At 36.0% G+C, this 21,183-nt stretch overlaps 2 protein-coding genes across 4 annotated transcripts; one reads left to right on the top strand and one right to left on the bottom strand.

Moving 5' to 3' along the window:
- Positions 1-1,162: 1,162 nt before the first annotated feature.
- Positions 1,163-8,544, top strand: Mesr4 (misexpression suppressor of ras 4). 3 transcript variants are annotated; one of them, XM_076790204.1, is made up of 2 exons: positions 1,163-1,397; positions 2,538-8,544. In XM_076790204.1, exon 2 carries the CDS (start codon positions 2,568-2,570, stop codon positions 7,989-7,991), a length of 5,424 nt encoding a protein of 1,807 aa, XP_076646319.1. In that variant the 5' UTR covers positions 1,163-1,397; positions 2,538-2,567; the 3' UTR covers positions 7,992-8,544. The 3 variants fall into 3 exon arrangements, with proteins under 3 accessions (XP_076646319.1, XP_076646320.1, XP_076646321.1); XM_076790205.1 differs by having other exon boundaries at positions 1,163-1,511; XM_076790206.1 differs by lacking the exon at positions 1,163-1,397 and adding an exon at positions 1,532-1,766.
- A 48-nt stretch (positions 8,545-8,592) lies between these two features.
- LOC143355638 (cilia- and flagella-associated protein 251) lies at positions 8,593-20,697 on the bottom strand. The gene is given in 20 exon segments (XM_076790653.1): positions 8,593-10,765; positions 11,382-11,515; positions 11,596-11,878; positions 12,327-12,572; positions 13,268-13,426; positions 13,498-13,587; positions 14,191-14,320; positions 14,516-14,718; positions 15,158-15,309; positions 16,449-16,660; positions 16,968-17,104; positions 17,396-17,727; positions 18,075-18,238; positions 18,422-18,545; positions 18,893-19,013; positions 19,122-19,256; positions 19,612-19,723; positions 20,087-20,198; positions 20,200-20,407; positions 20,593-20,697. Coding segments are annotated over 20 exon segments (3,354 nt in total). The 3' UTR covers positions 8,593-10,570.
- Positions 20,698-21,183: the final 486 nt, after the last annotated feature.

Below are 21,183 nucleotides of genomic sequence, written 5' to 3'. Positions count from 1 at the left end.
AATCGAAGTTTCAACGTGAGAAATTCACTGGTTCAAAAATTTAAGAAGTTGTTCAAATCTGATTCAGAAGAAGAAATATCGGAACAAATTAACCGAACAAAAGAAAAGCAGAAAACAATGGAACAAGACCAAGCAAAAAAAAAACTCGAAAATCCCTATTATTCAAAAGGGAAACAGACGCGAGAACAATCTGAGGTCTGTTTCGTGTGACGTAAGAGGAAACAGAATGAAACGGAGACAGAAAAACAAACTTTAAAAAGATCCAAGTCCAATGATATGAGAGATTTAATGGGTGATAAATTAAATAATATAGAGAAAAGAATGGATAGCTATTTTAAAAATATAAAATTCCTCACTGCAATGTCTTTGTAGCGAGCCAAATTAAGACTGTTTTTAGATATAATATTTATTTTCTTATTTTATACCTTTGACTTACTTAAGAGGACTTTAAGAAAATGATAAAACAATAAATATATATATTTATTAATAATAAAATAAAAGCACTACAAAAATTATTTATTTCCCTAAAATCAACAATAATTATTTAAAACCCTCATTCAATCTGACAACAGGTTATGTTAGCAGTATCTGTCGTCAATTTGCTGTCAGATTATATCAACAGAATCAGCATGGTTTCTGTCACCGAATCAGCTCTACTAGCAGGTTTTGTTATATATTTGCCACCAATATGCCAATCTAATGGAATATAACAGATCCTGTATCAAATATCTGTAGCCATTCCGGTTACAAGTTACAATAGGTTATAAACAGCTATTGGACAAAATCTAGCTGTGCAAGTTTGATTGACTGGGATAATGCAATTGGATATAAAGATAGGAGAATTGTATGCCATAATAAAATAAATTCATTATATAATTTTTATAAATAGCATGTTCCAAAGAGACTTATATGCAACTGCAAGCAATGTTACTCATACATTTTCGAAACAATTACGAAGAAAGAAATAAAAATTTGTACATATCATCCAAAGTTCGTCGCTCCGGCTGATAGGGTCAGGTTAAAAATTTAGAGGGGGGGCATCACAGATCACAGGCACTACATTGGGCGTACATGAGTGCGTCCACGAGAGATGCCGTCGCTTCGTGTTTCGAGTTTTTGCACGACAGCTGTGGGGCAGACAACAGCGCGCTCGCGCTCAAGCCAAACATTCTACAAGATCAATCGAAAACATTCTACCGATTACCAAAAATCGAGAATATTGCAAACTTTATTTCTGTCAATGGCTCTCGTCTAACCTCTTCCACAGAAGGTTATGGTGGAACATGATGAAAGGTGGCATCACTGGGGATGTGTTGGAAGCACGGACGGAGCCGTACTCATTGATATGACGCCATTTTACTAACCTTTTCGGCGCGGATCGCGACGAACCACTCAAGGTGCTCTACTTTGTACCGTTTCAAGAGTGTCCGATTGTATCGTTTATCTTTTACGAATCGCGTACGGTTATACGTAATTTCAAGCAATTCGTTCGAGCCGGAGTTTACCGGAAGGTACGCAACCCTCGTTACACTGGAATCATCCTTGTGTCCAACAAAAGCTTATAGCAATATACTTTTGCTAAAACTCGTTACCGTAGTGTCCGGGTCTGATGTGTACTCTCGTTCGTCTTATTTTGACATTAGTTTCATCATAGTAATCTGTTTTGGTGGGAACTCTGGGGCTGAATCATTGTGGAGTGATGGTCACAGCGAAGGGCTTCTTGCATGTCGTACCATGTGCTCAGTTTTGTAATACCCTTATCAGAGGTATTATATTAAATGCTTGTTATGTTATAGAGTATATATTAAACATAATGAATGTTCTATCTTCTATATGTTAATATTGACATAAAGAGGAATGTTAGATGTAAGCTTGAAGTTACATTTAGTGGCAAAGTAAAGTATTTGTATCCTAAAAATTATGGTACAATAGCTTGAGTCTTACACAACTAGTAATTGAAAACGTTTCCTTGTTATCTCTGTTATAAGGGAATAACTAAATATACACATTGAGTGTAACACAACAGGTGGCTTTATACATACATCAGTAGACTGCAGATCTTTATGCAAAGTAAATATTGCCTGTATCGATTGCAAGAAATAGAAACCAAATAGAATATTATTTCTTCTCTTAATAATGTTAGAAGATGAAAAATAATATATTGACGTCTTTAAATTTTTCTAATTGTTCTATAATTTTAAATTTCATGTGTTTAGTCTTGCTATAAACGCATAAAATCTGTAGTCTATACATCAGATATAATCGTTTTATATTCTTCTTGATTCAGTTTCAGTTAACAGTATGAATTTCTAAATCTATAAGAAATTGCTTTATTAATACCATAATTTTATTAAATATAATTCTAACAGTAGATACATAACAGTAGGTCTCAAACTATGTAAACATCATAAAATGTTTTCTATTATTTAATATTGACTGTAATGAAGATTAACTTAATGCCACATCTGATTAGTAATCTAATAAATACACTTTTCTTTTTAATAGTCTTGTACTAATAATTATATTATATATTACAGAAAATACCGCTGTAACGAAGCAGTGCTATTATGGAAGATGAAGATGGTGAAAGTAAAGTTGTGGATATGTGGAATCTTTTGGGAGAGCAGCAACTTAAGGATACTTCTCTTGGAAATTCATTGAAGTCTTCAATTGATAGCGCGTACAGTAACGTAATAGAAGAAGAAAAAAAACAATTATTACGATATAATTCAATCGCATCCAAAGAATCACCAGGGAAAAATAACAGTACAGGATCAAAAATTGTGTTTAAAGGTTTCAAGAAGCGTATTCTGGCACAAGCTCAAGAAACTCAAACGAATACATCAAAAAGTATAGTGCAGGAGCCTCAGTCGCCTCGTTCTAATGCATTGTCAAAGAATAGCAAAGAGAAAAAGGCAGAAATCAAGCGAGGAAAAATAACAGAATATGCACAATATTTAGGCCTTCAACCTTCGTTAAAGAATAAATGTTTAAAGTGTCACTCGTCGTCAAATTTGTGCTCTGTATTAAAACAAAATTTGTGCACTTGCAATTCCACGATGACACCAATGCCCAGCACATCAGAATCATCTGCAGTGTCGCATTCTCCCAACTTTAAAATTACAAGAAAAGTTTATTTATGTGCGGCGTGCGGCACTTACTTTGAAAATTGGAATTTATTTTTACACATGAGAGACATACATAAACGTCATATATGTTTATTTTGTCTTGGAATGTTTGGCCAGGCAGAAAGGCTGTCGTACCACTTAATAAAAAATCATAGTGTTCCAGAAATGGCGTTTACATCAGTTGAAGATTTTTATGGTGCTTTTAAGGGATCATGTTATTTAGTTTGTTGTACTTGTGAAAAGGTTTTCTCAGAGACAGATAATTTTTACAATCACTTTTGTTCACCGGCATCGAAACAAGATGTTACCGCGTCTATATGTACTTTGTGCAGACAGACAGGTTCGCACGCAAGTACGTGTAGTAGTTTAGCTGCTGATACAAGTAAAGAAGTAAATTCTGCTGCGTCACCCCTTACACAAACAGGTGTAATACCGACGCATATACTTGACAGGACTACGAGTACTGGAAATAAATTTGTTTCGAGGAAGTCAATAAAAAATAATAGGTCTAAGCATATAGAAGATGGTGTGGTTATTCATCAAAAACTACATACATACATAAGAAAGACGAACAATAAATCTGGGTCTCAATTAAATGAAAGTCCACCTTTTAGTGATATTACGAACAGTGGTGAAAGTTCGCAGAATGAAGTTCACAATGCAATTAAAGATACAGTTTCGGAGACAATCATGGAAGTCTCAAAATGTGTCGAAGATTCTTACGAAGAAAAAGAAGAAACGAGTGAAGAAGAGGTTCCGCAAACCGATTTTGAAACAACCCCAATCCCATCGACCAATGTAACCAGCCATAATAAGCCATATGATAGCGTAATAGAAACTATTATGGAAGTATCACGTTGTACAGATAGTGTACAAGATTCAAGATTATCTCCTACAAAAGAAGATACAAGCTTAAACGATACATTAGACATATCCGATAAGGTAGAATCAGATTCTGACGAAACGGACAAACACGATACAGAAATTTCAAATTCAACAATTGAAAGTAGTAGTAGAACAAATGAAGTTGATACTGAGCACCAAGAAATAGAAAAATCTGTAACCGAAGATAAAACAATCGAGGCTGCAATAGAAACAAAAACTGATTCTGATTCGCATACACCTGAGAGTTCTATTCACAGTCCTGTCAACCGATCGTTGTTTAGTCCTCAACATGAATTACATACATCGGATCCACAAACTAAAGAAGACAGTAGTCAAAATGAAACTAAAGAAAACCTAAATGTACCTAATGAATCTCAATCTTCAGTCTCATTCAATGCTGTTCCTTCTTCCGATAGAAGTTTAGTTATAAAAATATGTACCAACAGGAACTCTCAGTTTTCTGTTACAAGTAATAATGACAATGTAGAAAACCACGATACTAGCAAAGAGTCGGAAGAAAATAATAATGCTGAGAGTCCATTGCCAGAAGACAAAACATCTAACACACTTGAAACAGAAAGGGACAATAATAACAGTGATCAGGCGAATGATGGTGACAGTGATTCTGATAGCTTCAAATTAGCAGTGGTAGACGGTAATCCTGACGAGATCGAGGAAGCAGAAGAAACTGATGAAGTAAACATGTCAGAAGTTAAAAGTAATTCAAATATGGACATCGAAGAAAATGGAAGACAAATCAATGAAGTTACTGATGAAACAACAGCTGAACTAGATACAACTGAAAAACATGAGGTTGACGAAGAAGTTAATAATATAAATCATAACGAGGAGAACGATGTTGTACAAACTCAAGTACAGCCAAGCGATGGAATTGTGCTGGCTGGAGAAGACATTACTTTTATCGACCTCAATGTTGACGGGATATTGGACAGTATAGAGATAGAAAATCTATTGAAACAGTGCATAGAAGCAGCTAGTCCCATTTGCGTATATTGCAATCATGCACGCCATATAGCAGTGAATGGTAAACAATTAGGGTTACACATGCTCGCAGAACATAAATTTCATCCTCAGCATCCTGCTATAATAATCCAACCAGAACAATTTATTGCTAGAGTGAAAAGATCCCTCGACGAATTGGACTTTCACTTCTTTAATCTAGATTCTTATAGTAGCACCACTGGTACCTATAATGTTCCAGATGTACGGACATACGAGTGCTTTCATTGTAGATTTCATTCTGCTGTACACAAGGAACTCTATTTACATAACCGAAAAATGCATCAAAAGACAATCTTAATTTGTATAATGTGCAAATCTACTTTCTACAGTTATAGTGAATTACTTTGTCATTTATGTCCTGGTACGTATTCTCCAAATATCAATGTCAAGTATAGATGTTGTCTCTGTCCTATGGGAAGCCTACCATCCGCATTTAGACTTATGGTGCATCTAAGGAAAAAGCATCATGCGTGCGATGTCTGTTTGGAATCTACTGGGAATCAACAACGTCTTTCAAACCACGTTTGGAAGCATAAGCTACATCATTTATGTTATAGATGTGGCATCGCGTACAGAAACAAACCAGACATTACGAAACATTTATTCTGGAAACATGGAACGGAGAGTGTGTTGTGTAAAAAATGTTTACAGAAGAAGTGGCCACATATTTATCACTTCTGCATACCACCCACTGCTTTTGGTTGCGAAGAATGTGGATCTAGTTTTTCCAGAGCCGTTGCTTTAAAAGTACACAAAAGGTTACATTCTGGAGACCAGCCGTACACTTGCAACGAGTGCTCTGAGCGCTTTATTTCACGAAAATTATTGACCAAGCATGAAAATGCTCATAAAGAACCACCGGTTAACACAAACTTGACAGATTCGCTGAATCAACAATTGGCAACTGACGAAGAAAAATCGGAGAAGGAGAAAATTGTTACGGCTGATAACGTTGCTACCACATCTGACTCTACGAAGGAACCCAAGGAACCCGTGAAGAAGGTCGTCGATGTCTACGATCTACCACCTCTGAATCTTTCCTCTGAAAGTGATACAGATTCCGAGGAAGAGAAGGTTGAAGTAAAAGATTTTAAAGAGACTGAAACCGCTAAACCAATAGAAGAAACTGCAGCTTCTCCTATAAATCCAAAATCTGCTTCTCCTGTGCCCGCCGCGGACAGTATAGTAGAGGTCGAGCAGAATGAAGAAGAAAAGGAACAAAGTGCACAAATTATGGACGGGATTTGGGACAACTTCAAAACGTACACAGCCAGTTTGCAGATGAAGGAACCGGGCAATGATCTCCCGGTGAAAGAACAGGAACCGGAGACTGACGTGGAGTACTTGAAGAGTATAATATTGGCCGATCACGATTACTGCGTGGTATGGTCGAACAAGGAAAAAGAAACAGAAAAGGAGAAAGAAGGAGAACCAGTGTCTAAAGTAGAGGACAAAGAGGAAATAAACGTGAGCGGGGACCAAGATTGCGCGAGCAAACCACAGAAGAGCCCATCCGGCAGCAATGGTTTGCAAAGCGTCAACGAAAGCGATCCGAACCGTAAGAAAGTGAAAAGTCCAAAGAAGAAGAAACAGAGTGGCAGCACATCGTCGAGCGACTCTTCCAGCGACAGCGACTCGAGCAGTTGTTCCTGCGGGACGAACTGCAGTTGTAGCAGCTCTTCGTCCGGCAGTTCTTCTAGTTCCAGTAGTAGTTCCGATTCGGATAGTTCGACCTCGGACGGTTCTCCAAAGAAACAGTCGAGTCGGAAAGAACGGAAAAAGGAGAAAGAAGCAGCACAGGAGTCGGAATCCGCGAACGTTGATGTGGAGAACAAAGTATCCGCGGAGATGGAGAACGGAGAAGCGGCGCTCCCGGTCGAACCTGTTTGTCTACCGCAGTTGGTGTTAAGGGAGTCCGACCTGGAGACCGACGAGACGGAAACGGACGAGGATTTCTACGACGAGCATCCACAGCAGCTCGCGAATAAGCTACTCGCCGAGAAACGGAATCAATTGCTGCTTCTGGCGGCGGTTGCACCGGCGTCCACGGAGTCCGCAACACCGTTGAACAACGGGTTGACGGACGCGGACACCGCGATACCATCTCCGGATCCTGCCCCGGGCACCGCGGAGGACCAGCCACAGCAGAAGAGGAAAGTCAAGACGAAGAAACGGAAAAAGGGGGAGAGGGCGAAGCAGCGTAACGCAGCGCCGGCTGTGGAGTCTATTAAATTAAACATTCCGAAAGCGTTTTACCAAAAGAACCCGGCGATGATGCAGCAGAACATGGCGTCGTCGTCGCCGAGTATAATCGTGAACGACATGCACCCCATGAGCACGATCGTGGAGTCCCAGTCGATAGGGAGACCTGGTCAGAATGTCAGCGGTAGCGGTTCCGAGACGGAGAACAAGCGTTCGTCGAAGCGGAAACGGGTACCGAAACGATTCTACGGCGACTCCAGCGACGAGGAGGCGGAGAAGCAGCCGACGATGAAGTGGAGGAAGGTGGAGACACCATCGTTCGCGGCGGTACCGAGCCTGAAACCGCTTCCACCGAGATTGTCCTTCGGCGGGAAGACCGTGGCGTACAGGCGGATGGAGAGCCAACAAGAGAGCCTGAGAATCGCCACGGCCTCCGCAACAGAATCGGAGGAACCAGCAGAAAGTAGCAGCGATTCCAGTGACACGGAGGTCGAGGCCAGCCAACAGATACAAACGCATCTGCCGGAGAACAATCCGCCGATACCGGAACGGCCAGTGAATCTCTACTGTTATTGTCAGTGCCCGTACGACGAGGTCTCGGAGATGATCGCCTGCGATGGCGAGGACTGTCGCATCGAATGGTTTCATTTCGAGTGTGTCGGTATCATGGTACCACCGAAGGGCAAGTGGTATTGTCCAGACTGTAGAAAAAAACACGGTATCGTGCAAAACAGCGAGGACTACTTTGACTGATAGCAGCGGATGGTGTCTACGTGTTGAAATTTGCTTTTTAGGCATACTCGAGACGGTGACCACTCGATTCTCCCTCTCTCTGTCTCTTCTTGGAAGGTTTCGGACGATTTAACGACAGACTTCGATTGCTTAGAGTGTTCTTCTGCTTGGAAAAGGTTTGAAGATCCGTATGATATATATATATATATTCTGATCGACTGGAATCACTCGATCATTCGTTGAAGTAGTTGCAGACATTTTTGAGAGCCTTGATTTATATATGTGTAATACAGTATTCATATACAGAACACGAATAATATTAAAAATTCTGACTGAAGAAGGAATATAATCTTTATAAAGTTACACTGTTAGACCGTAATTTGTTTCTAGAGTAGGCTCGCAAATTTCCAATTAAAAATTCAGTTCGAAAATGCTTGCGAAACTACTACTAATATAGAGAATACAAATTTGTTCTGAGAATGTAGAGTTTAAACATTTCTACGGTCGTTTTTCATCCCTTTATATTCTTTTTTCGTAACTGTAGACAATTGTAGAAGAAGCAATTTTCTCGAACTAGCTCTAACTGAATATTCTATTAAACTATAAAAAATTTACAGATTTGACAACGAATACGTATTTTCAAAATGTTCAAAATTTTAAAACGTTCGAAATATATTTAACGATACGAGCTATGTATTTAACGTCATCTAATCAGTGAAAACCTGGGAAAAATATCGTGATAACGTTTCTTTAGGCACATAAGAAATTCTGTAACGTTATTATTAGTGAACATTGGAGACTGGTGACCTTGATCTGACCTCGCGCGTACGCGATTTAAATAGAAAGAAAATTTGTTTCAAGGCTCTTAAAAACTACCCCTTTTTTTTCTAAAATCGAGGCTTTTCTAAAAACGCTGTGAATAACATTCTAATTGATTGCGGTTTCGAGCACAAACTGCCAGAATCGAAAGGGGATCGAGTGGCCGCCGTTCACTCTGAACGTTTCCTTCTTCATCTTCTTTCTTCGTAAACAAACGAATCGTATACTGTTCCACGTTGATATTTTTCTTAAGCTGATAATAACGGTATATATATATATATATATATACATAAAAGAAAAAACAAAAAACAAGAAATGTTTGTATATAACTGTACATACGCCTTAGTGTTTAAAATAGCGAGGTAAGGTTTTTTCTGTACATTTGTTTGTACTTCTTTTAAACGACGAAACAAAAAAAAATGCGCCGTGTATAAATTGATTAGTCTAGCCGGATCAGGCGGCGTAGCGTTCTAGAAGGAAACAACCTAGGCTATGTCGTAGAACGAGAACTTTTCGGAAGATTCTAGCGTGAGAGGGGAGGGCTGTTTTAATCGATTCGAATTCGAATTTCGCGGTATCGTGGCTGATACGACTGTCGGCGGCACTGCTGGCGGTGTCGGTGCCCCCGTTGGATGATCGCATTCCTCCGAGAATAAGTACTTTTAATTGTCCCTTTAAAGTACAGAAACGCGACACACTCGGCGAGCTTTAATACCGGTTTCTCCTTGTTCGAATGTCGCGGTATTGTTTTCGCTTCGGTCGGTAAAATTGCGCACGTTACGGTTATTATTCCTCCCTCTTCCCCCCTCCCCACTCTCTCCATCCTCCATTTTCGTTTATTTTCGTTTTTAGTATTACATCCGTGAAAAAGCGATCCACCCTCGCTGCGTACGTATTTCGTAATCGATTTCTCTGCGCTTCTTCTCTACTTCTTCTTCGTTTCCTCTTTTTCCTTATTTTTATTTTCTTTTTTTTTCTGTCGTTTTAAAGATTAATCGACGAGTTGACGAACGGATCGTTTTATCATTGTCTAGTCTAGCTATCACTCGTTCTTGGCAAACAGAGCTTCGAATCCGTTGGTACCGATTCCCAGGCCTATATCGAGCGTGCCGATTCCCTTTGTATCTATAAATTCGACGAAAACTGTTTAGCATAATGTTCTACGGGAAATTTCGACGTACCGGATGCGAGTTCCGATTAATTAATTAATGATTGTTCGGCGTGATGGAGACGGCGAAGCGCGAGTCACATTCTAACGCGCTTTTACTATATTTCTTTTTCTTTTTTCACCCGTTCAATTCTTTTTTCTAATTGTATTTGACTTTCGTAATTCGTTCCGACTTCTAATTTATTCAACGATTTTCTAGTTCGTAATTGGTCGAGATAGCGATGGAAACATAGGGAGTGTCGGTCAGTACTGAAATAAATGAAACAAAAAAAAAACAAGAAGGAAGAATAAAAGTATTTTATGAACACTACATCTTTGCTTCCGGATTTCAAAAAAAGAAGAGAGAGTGAGAGAGCACATGGTTTTTCGTTTTTGCACAGCTTGGCCGGATTGATTGCAACACACGCGTTTCGCGTGATCGAGCCCGTTCGAATCGCTGGAACGTTCGTTTTCTTTTCGACACACGAGGCAGAAAGGATGGCTAAATATGTTAGTGTTCGTATATGTTTAATAGAACTCTCAGTACATGGTAATGATAATAAATATCGGTAATGATAGCAGTAATTGTAATTGACGTTAACATGCCAGCAATGCAAATAACGACGCAGGTTAATTATTCATCGTCAGCCCTCGTTTCCTCCGGCAATTCAATACCCATGATGTCCGTGATAAAATCTTTGTAAGATATCCTCTGTATCATAAAATAATAATACATTACTTTCGGCGAGCCTAAGTGTCTTCCTTTCTTCTTTGTCGCAACACGTAGACTCTCAGAGTAGAAATCAAAACGGAGATATATTTTCTTATTTACACGAGACCATTTTTACGATTCTAGCAGGTTCTCGTTTTTATTCTGTTCCCGCGTGCATCAAACTCGCAGCTCAACGATCGCCATTTTGAAATTCAAACGAGGCTGCTACTGACACAGTTCCGTATTTCTGTATCGATTTGTTTTTAACAATATGTACAATTCGTTGTTGATGAAATTTTTAATTTGATTGTTATACAGAAACAAGCGCGACGAATGCAGAAAAAAATTGGTTAAATATATATAGTCATTATTTACGGAATAATTCAAAGCATTTTTATCTGTTATTCATTTGTAGAAAAAGATTAATATACATCATTATTCAAATGATTTGCAGTCCCGTTGACCTGTCTTCAGGAAACAATATACAGTAACGTTATTATTTTGGCTATTTTAACGTTTTCAAGTGAAAGATTGTACGCATGTATCAATGTAAATACTATAAAAATTAAATCTCTGAGCAGTTTTGACTTTTCGAGAATGGAACGCTGTTTTCTTCCCTTATTTAACAAAGAATAAAAAGACTCTTATATTTTTCATTTACTGTGAAAACTTTCACTATCAACTGAAAACGAATTTAGATAAAATGTTGAATTAATTAAGAAAGAGTGCATACCTCCGGCAAGAACTTTAGCTTCTGTAGCGCAGATCGTTTCTCTTTGTTCTGATGATGCGCTTCATCTTCATTATCATCGCCACCGATGAGAAGTTTCAGGTACATGTACGCTTCTTGAGGTATCAACGGCTCCCCTAAAGAATAGTATGCGATTACTAATCGTGTTGATTATCGAACAAAATTTCAATTTCTCGTAAGCGAAATAATGGCGGACCAAAATCCTTGCTCCTGGGTTGCGGGCTCTCTACAGGACCTTTTCCAAACAAAACGTTCAGGAATTGATTACGAGTCAGAACTGGATTTTCTTCGTCCAAAACAGGATCTCTGACAGGATTCACGAATGTTTGGAAAGTCTCTTGCAACTGGTGCAAAGAAATTCCGAAAGCGGGCCGATGGTTTATGTAATACTTGACGAAATCTTCAAATGTTATCTCCTCGGTTATTTTGCCAGTTTCTGCATACTTTCTATAGGAGACCTCGTTCATAAGAATTTCTATCTGAAATTGTAAAAATCCTCGATATAGCACAAAAATCATTGAAACGGATTAGGTCCACTAGTAAACGAGCCACTATATAGTGGATCCAAAAAGTATTCTAATACTAAATATCCGATTCTGGAAAAATTGTTAATATTTAATCTGTGATCATTCTGTAAAAAACAATATAGAAATAAATTTAATTTTAAAGCTTGGAGCTTCACTTTTCAATGAAATCGGAAATTTCCAAATACAGTGTTTTCTCTATATATGTCGCCAAGGTCCGGACAATAAACGTCGCGGAATTATCCCCACCACTGCGCTTTCTGGATCCACTATAAATGTCGAGAAAGTGACAGTGAAAGTTTCCATAATAGAAAATAGAAATTTAGTAGAAATTGTGGATCGGTTATTAGTATTATATTTGTTTTCTGGCGAAAAACGGAGAGAATAATTGCGAAATTGTTACATCTTCGTTGGTGGGATAAAATCCAATGGCGCGCATGAGATTCGGTATTTGCTTGGTGTTCACTTTCTCGGTTACTATTCTGACGGCAGGTGTGTTTTCACCTTGATGCAGAATTTGAGCGTAATAGAAGAAATCTTTCATTTCATTGACGAGCCAGCCTTTCCTTCCTCCTTCGAGTAGACAATAATACGGGGAAAGTCCCTGACCCCCTAACAGTTCCAACACATCGACGGATCTGAGGTCAATTAGAAATCAGGGGAAATTGGTAATTAACGTGGTACGGGCGAAAAAGAAAGTATTAATAACGAAATGATTACGAATAGGTTAATTATGGGACAAAACATATCACTGATATGATGTCAGTAATCGTAGGAGTTAAAATAACTGTAAGTCAAAGTCTAGAAACGTAGAATTTATCATTTATAAAAATACTTCTTTATCGTCGTTTCTGTCGTTTTCAAACGAGATTTGTCGATTTTGTCAAAAACTACACTGACAGAACATTATTAGTTACAATTAGACGTTAAAAGCAATAGAGGCAAGCAATTAAGCAAGTTATAGGATATTGTATAAAATTGGAGAATGTCTTTCATTTATACAAGTCAAAAATTTCAGTTAAAATGAAACGTTATTTTAAGAATCGTAGTCGGATTCGTAGTTATTTTGAGAATTCGGAAGAAAGTCTCATGATTAGAATCGCGTACCTACACGCACATTGTGATCATATGTAAGACGTAGCGAATTCGTAGTTTTTGTTTATTACGAAGTAGGTTTAAGCGATGACACGGAATATTTTATAAACGCGACTGTTACCTGCATTTAATTTCCCACATCAAGACACAGGGATCCTTGTAACCGGAAGTGAAACAAATGTTCCCTTCGCAATTAACACGGATATTGGTGATCTATCGGAATTAAAACTAATGAAATTATAAGCGTACGTTGAATACATATAAATTTTTTATTACCTTACGTGGATGTCCTATCATTCCTAAAGTCTTGTAAGGATTACCGTCGAGAGGAATTATTTGAAGGCCAATTTCCTTATCAGTCGCAAATATTATATATCTATTGCTCTTATATTCTCTGCTGAACAAAACCTGCATAATCGATAACGCTTAGTTTCCTCTGTACTTTCTTATTAGCCTTTCATTAGAGTTCATTTAAATACCTCGCAGCGTTGAACTGGTGCACCGAAAATTGGACCCAAAAACGTGCCTCGTATCATTTTCGTGACGTCGTTTAGCAACCGATATTTATACTTAAATATAACATAGCAATATTAACTCTATGTGGAATATAGTTTGAAAATATACGCTTGTACCAAAAGTGTAAAGTTAAACACAGAAAGAACAATCTTTTTTTATACGGAACGATTTATAATGTTTTCGAAGGTACTGCGCTCATAATAATTAAATGCCAAATTGAAGTTATCATTTTAAATGAAATTAACCACGATCACAGTGCACTACATGTAAATAAAATGTTAAATAAAACAGTAATATAAGAAATAATTAATAATAATTCTAGAAAATATCAAATGTTGCTGCATATTTTTAAGAAGTTCAGTAACTAAACAAAAGAATGCAGCACTTTGTCACATCAAAAAGATTAGTTTTTTAAATACAGAAACTGTACTTATCTATATTTAAAAGCTTATAATTATAATGAATTTGTTCTCTGGCAAAATAATATGATAATAAAAATTCGAACAATAGAGAATACTCGAAATTGTTTAACAACAATGTGCAATAAGATTATACTTTCGATTCTTGGTATGGAGTATCCGTTAAATAAATTATATTAATGTCAAATTAGGCGTGAATATTTTCTAGCGATATCTACATATTTTTGAAACGATTACCTCTGAATTAGAAATAACTAAAAATTGTTCAACACCGAAAATGGGGTACCAAGCAAGGCAAAGAGGAACCGCGGAATGCTCGATTTGATAGATTTCACTTATCATGAGACCAGGATCAGGGTAGGGACCACTGTGTAATTAAAAATTGTTTAATTGTAATAAAACATCTATTCGAAAGAAAATGTAAACATATTCGTTTGCCTTTTTCAAGGAGGTAAAGATATTTTGTGTAGAGTGTATTCTTTCTGATCGAAACTATTTATTAAAAATTATTAATATCTTCGGAAGAATTTCGATTTCAATGGAAGCACAAACTGTATATTACCTGTTTTTTAGATCATATTCAACTAATCTCCTATCTTCGCCTAAGGAAAATAATCGAGGTGTGACACTGTTAGAGGTGGCTGGTCCAAACAGTATGTCCGTTATCGTTGCCAAATGTGTACGATACTTTCCAAGAAAATCCCACGGATGAGGTATGAATGTATCATAATTTCTTTTGAATACTACCACTACTAATTTATTGTCCTGGAAATATTAGTTACACGTTATTCTACAGAATTAACGATTACTTGACGAAATAAATAATTGCTTTAAGAGCATTTTTATAGTAATGATTGTAATACAATATCTAGAATTTTTGCTAAATGGATAACAGAAAAATGAAAATTCTGAATGGTTTAAAAAAGGAAGTATTTAAATTTCAATTAGTTCATAATATTGCAATAGCTCTTGCAAGAAAAGGTAATTATAATAATAATAACATTGCTGTGTAACTTTTAGAGATTAAGGAAATCAAGGGATTTGATAAAAATTAGATGAAATGTTTTTTAATAAAAAAATTGAAACCATAAAATTAGTTGCTGCTATAATTCAAGAAATTTTTGTAATAGGTAAAGGAAAGACAGTGAAGAAGATGTAACTAGTGCATTAATCGCTAATTATTGTACACTTTATTAATATTTACATAATATGCCATATATTCAGCACACTCTGTGAAAACTAATTTAATTATAGATTCCGTGGAATGCTTATATGGAATGTCGTGAAGCGGTTCCAACGTTACGGGATCCAATATCCATAGTGTTCCATTGTCGAGACCACAGGCAAGCTGATCCCCTAAGTACAATATTTTAAATGTAAGTAACGGACAATATTGTATCTCATTTGTACAGAATTTCAGTAACTATTGTCATTTCATATTGTACCCAGTAAACAATTTGCTTTGAATTTGGCACCAAAATTTGTCTCCAAATTCCTATCTATATGTTCTCGCATTAGGCTCGGTATTTGAGTGCACAGTCTGCAGCCAAAATTCCATAGCAAATTGAAGCCAAAGCTTGACTTCGTTCAGCTTCGTTATAGAGGGCAGGTCGGTCGCACTAGGAGTGAACCTAACCTTGTTCTGAAAGTAAATGTCGGGCAAAATCGGAGTATAATACATTTATACACATATTTTATTTTTTACAACACATTTTTAAGGTGGTTTGTCTTTCACTGCACATTGTTTACGCACCACTTTTGCGAACAAGGTTACATCCGCTCTTAGTGCGACGGACTTGCCCTCTATAACGGGGGCCGAACGAAGCCAAGGTTTGGCTCCAATTTGGCATGGAATTTTGCCTGCAAACTTTGTACTCAATTTGCGATCCATCTGTCTCCGAATTTGACTAGGAACTTGTCGACAAATTTGGGTGCCAAATTCATATAAAATGGGGACTAAATTCTGCTCCAAGCAGGGTTTGGTACCAAATGGGTAAGTCTTTTGCTTGCAAAGTGTGGTGTAAACGTTGCGCTAAATTTGCTTGAAGCAGCATTTGGCTAACTGGGTAAAAATTCTACTTGCACTTATAATTGCACTTTCTAAAGTGGTTAGATAAACGCTCTGACCATTACTATAAATATTAGGGTTTACATTGGTAATCTAGATTATAGTATATTATATTGCTTAAGACGAAATGGATATGGAAATAACACACCGTATTTGTTATTGTAAATCAGAAGGAAAACTAATGTAAAAGCCACATCCCTTCAAGTTCTGAAAAGACAAGGGAAGTATCACTAAATAATAAAAATTACTATTGTTCTTCAATGATATTCTGTTTCACTTACTATAATTGTAATAGGTCATGCTTTCAACAAAAAGCAACTGTTTGGAAAAATTCCAAATAGTTTGTGTTTTGTTAAGAAAAAGTTGTTCTACGAAGCGACAATGGCTACTGAATCTACTTTTGCCTCGAAGTGGGAAAAATGTTTACCTAATGGCGAATATTTGAGCACGGATATCGAAGTTAATTTATCTCTGGTTTGCGGACACGTGACATACGTGATGTTACCAGTTTTTACTTGCTTCTCAAGAAATTGATGAAAATCCGGGAGAGGAGGAATATTTCTGCGCACGATAAGTTTGCGTTTTTCGTATTCGTATAATGACAACATGCCTTGGGCGTTTCCTGTGACTACACAATGGCTTGAAATAAGAAATCGGAATTAACGGGCGACCAATTTTCCACCATGAGAAATTTGAAAAAAAATGTTTCATTTCAATGAAAAGCCAAGGTCACCTTGAAAACTTTTTCAAACGATACTATGCACATCTGACTGCGTAGCAAGACAAATTCAATGATCTACTATACTATGACCTTGAGATGAGAAACTGGTATTAAATAGCGACTCTTCTTGTGTAACAAAACTTTATTATTTCATTAATCTCTTTTAAGATATTCGAATCTTTCGAAGCTTCTCATGCAATTTTGTTATTTTTAACTTTTTTTTACCTTCGAGGATGCGCGTCTAAACTGGTAACAGACAAGCCTACGTCGTGCAAGATAAAGCGACACTTCAATGTTGGAATATCAACTAACGCGATTGCCCCAGTCGAAGAACCTTCATGAAATATTGTAAGGACATTATTAAACATTTATTAGCGATAGATTGCGGATTTTATGCATTTATTAAAAAGAATGAGCTTTTGGAGCACAAAACTGTAAAGACACCAGAAAAATTGAAAGACTTTAAGATTAAAGCAATAAATAAATAATAATAATAAGACTCTAACGTTATCCTTATCTAATTAAAATTTCTTTCCTGTTTCTCATAGCTCAGAAGAATTTAAGAACACTGTTGCAACTTCCTAAAATTCTTGAAAGTAGAAATGAACTTTTCCATATAATTATAGCTATATTGCGGATAATTATTGAATTACCTTCACATTATTTAAATTTATTTTAAGAATTATTTTAATGTTCTTACTGACAAAAAAGGAGTCGACATAAAAAGGTGCGTTTTCAAAGGTAGCATCTAGAGCAACATGGCGAGGTTGAATAAATGGTTCTTGCTTGTTTTCGTAATCTCTGAACATGTATTCTAAGTTTATAGTTATCGTGGATGATGCATCGTCTTCATACGATACCCCCTGAGTTTCTATCATTTTTAAGTGTTCAAGTTTGAACTTGCAAATTTCAGTTTTTACTTGCTCCTCTTCTTCTTCTTCTCCCTCTTCCTCGAATCCAAAATCATCTGAATCGTACGAGGCAGCTATAACAGACAACACATTTTTTTATTTTACTTCTTGTCTCTACAGTGGATCCAAAAAGTATTTAGACACTACATTTCCGATTCTCGAAAAATTGTGAAAATTTCGTAAAAACAGATAGCACAATCATAAGCCTGACTCATTTTGACGACGAGTCCAAATTTATTGTTGTACGATCATTTTTTACGAAATTAACAGTTTAAATATAGGCAATTTTTCGAGAATCGAAAATTCATATGCATTCAATTCAAAATGCATATTCTATAAATGCAAAAACTTATTATGATTGAATTATTCTATAGTTTTCAACTGGTATTTACGGGTAATAATAAGTAAGTAATAAACTCACTGTCCCGGGTTCTGATGGTAGCGGTGGGACCGAATAAATTGGATGGTAGTTTAAAACTAATTGAATGTATACAGCTGATACCAAAGTTCTGAATCCAATAGATAAGTTTTAATTGAAGGTCGTAAAAGTTAATTCGGCCCTGTGCGGTACCGACCGTTATTAATCTGAAACCATAATTTTGAGATTATTGTAAATATCAATGAGGTAAAAGGATATTAAAAATAATTATATAAAGTATTAGATGTTTTTCGATTATTATAAAAAATCGGACATGTACGAAAGAAATAACATTTTTTTGGTGGACATACTATTAAATGCCTAAAATTATAGATCAATAAATAAATCACCCGTGATAATGTAGAATCACATTAAGGGAGCATTTCTGCAATTGGATGGATTTAATGTGTGCCATTTTTTCTTTACTTTTGCTGCGTTCCTTTTCAGAAATTCCGTGCCAGACCAAAACGTACCCTATGTATAAAAACTCAAGAATTATGATTATATGTATAGTTTATATCACTGAACTATATTTTGCAATGAAATTAAATAAAATATTATTTTCTTAAAATTTGATAAAATTGACTAAATTAATAATAATTAATTATTATAAATAAATAAATTAATTAATTATAATAATTAATTATTATAAATAATATTAAATTAATTAATAATAATTGATTGACTAAATGAACTTTTTAAATTTGAAACATAATTCTGTGACAACTATTTTTGTAATTAAGTGTATGTATAACAACTGCGATCTAATGTTAGTTTCTTTTCTTTTTTTTTTGTAAGAGAAAATTGTTGAGTAGAAATACCGTTTGATGTTGCAGTATAGGCTCGTTGGATATTCGGCACAATGCAAGAGCAATTAAAAATTCCGTATCGTCTTGTTTGGCCACCAATTTGTGGGTAATGGCATTTCAATTGGGCATCCTCCTAACAAATGAATTATATGATTTCAAAAACCTTCAAAAAGTGAGCGGGTCGAAGTGGACCCAAAAACCTCAACACGGTTAAGATGTTTCATTTTTGTTTCATACAAACCCAGGTAATAAATACAACATTCGATTCACCAGTCAAAACGAATTCCTCGGATAAATCTTCATTGAAACTAATTTCTTTCATTCTGTCTACAGCCGTTTCAGTCAGTTCCAGAGATGCTGTAAACAATTTGTTCAACTATCCAGTGCATAACAAAGTAAAATGTCAGTAATAAAAATGTGTTTAGAAGAAATTGACTTGTTATTTGCTCTACCATTAAATACGTACAGTGGATCTAAAAAGTATTTGAACACATTTCCCACTCTCGAGAATTTGTCGATATTTGTGATAATTTTGTTTTAAAAAAATGGTAGAAGAGTATACCTAGACTCGTTTTGAAGCTTCAAAACTACATCGTTCGAACTGACACTAATTAGATAGATTTCGATTTGTAAATTGGAAAGGGAATCAAGTAACGACAAGAATATGTAATTAATTTAATAAAATAACCGTGTGGTTCATCTTTTCCGTAAGTCCACAACCAAAATTGCACCTTTTGAAATCTCTCATTGCCAATAGTCACTATGTATTTCGCGTCTGGACTAATTCTTGCAGCAGTAATGAAATGTTCTGCGTGTGGGTTGAAGAGTGTGCAAACTGGTACACTGGAACAATTAGGACCGTGATTATAAAACATACATTCTCAAAAAATTACAATTGAAACCCGGTAATTCAAATTTCAAGGGAAATTTAAACAAGTACTGTTTTACTGAAAAATGATCTTCTAATGATTGAATAAATTTCATTATACAAGCACATATTATTAAAGAAAACGGTAAAAAAATATAAATAAATTCAATCTTCATGCTTGATAGGTTCACCGTTAAATTAGAGAGAAGTTTATAAATTGGGGTTTAGAAAAGTTCGTGTCCGGTTTTCACAAACCTCAAGAAAAACAAAACTTATAAAGTTTTTCGAGTGATCGAGGTTCGACTGTACTAGCATGATACAGAATGTTACTTCTTTACCCAGTTTCGGTGTCCCAAACGACGACCACATGATCATTCTCGAAATCCGCGGACAACAACCATTTCCCGTCTTTTGAAGCCGAAAGAGTTTTCACTGCGTGCTCCTATAGACTTGGTAGTTTAATCGGTAGTTTTATACGAAACAATTACATCAAGAACGAGGAAGTTACGTACATGACCTTGAAGCGTAATCTCCTTTTTCGTTTCGTAGTTGTAAAGCATTACAATATGCGAGCAGGCGTATGCAATGATCGTTCGATTTTTCGTAGTCAAATTTATCACAGGCACTTCTGGATTCATTCCAAATGACCACAGTAATTTCTAATCGTATTAAAACAAATAGTTAGTTGCGATTTATAGGAGTATTTTATTTAAGTACGTTCAAATTCAATAAAATTGTTTATCGTTGTGTAATGCGTCAAAGGAAAATTATAGAAATAGAAAACAGTATATGTTCAACAATCTAACCCACTGATGAGTACATGAAATATTAATGAACCTCTTACAAAAGGACACAACTCAAGTTTTTTAACAGCTTTCTTTGCCTCTTCCCGTGAATCCGTCGAGTCCTTCGGGGTTGACGTGGACGAACAGCTCGATGCTGATTCCATTTTTAGTATAAATAATCTTTGTGAACGAAATTTCTATAATCTGAAAACGACGTTTGAAACGTTATTCAACATTTTCTTGCGTGTCTTATTGTTACAAAAGAAATCTACTTTATTTTCACACGGTAAAAAAGACAACGCGATGAAACGAATCAAGAAAATTAACGAAGGGTCGCAGTATCATTTGTATTTTATTGTATACAGTGAAGAATACTTTGTGTTCTATATAAAATAGATTAGTTTACAAAAATATTTCATCTTCTATTCAATTTTACAGAACGTTCATAATCATCACTCCGGATATTATTTTCTGTAATTGGTTCCAATTTCTGGGCCATAAACGTTATTCATAACTCTCAAACTTAAAATAACCGCAAGAAGGACAATGTATTATGAATAAACACAATACATCGTAAAGATATTTTAATACTAGTGTACAAAGCAGTAGTTATGACAAAGGGGAAGCCAAAAACGGATAACAATTACATT

The sequence above is a fragment of the Halictus rubicundus genome, chromosome 7, assembly GCF_050948215.1.
Source record: "Halictus rubicundus isolate RS-2024b chromosome 7, iyHalRubi1_principal, whole genome shotgun sequence".
NCBI lineage: Eukaryota > Metazoa > Arthropoda > Insecta > Hymenoptera > Halictidae > Halictus > Halictus rubicundus.
The sequence above is the reverse complement of the archived record's forward strand: the minus strand, read 5'-3'. Positions and strand labels throughout refer to the sequence as shown.

Coding starts and splice junctions, on each gene's coding strand:
- Mesr4 (XM_076790204.1), top strand. CDS start 2,568: ATGGAAGATGAAGATGGTGAAAGTAAAGTTGTGGATATGTGGAATCTT.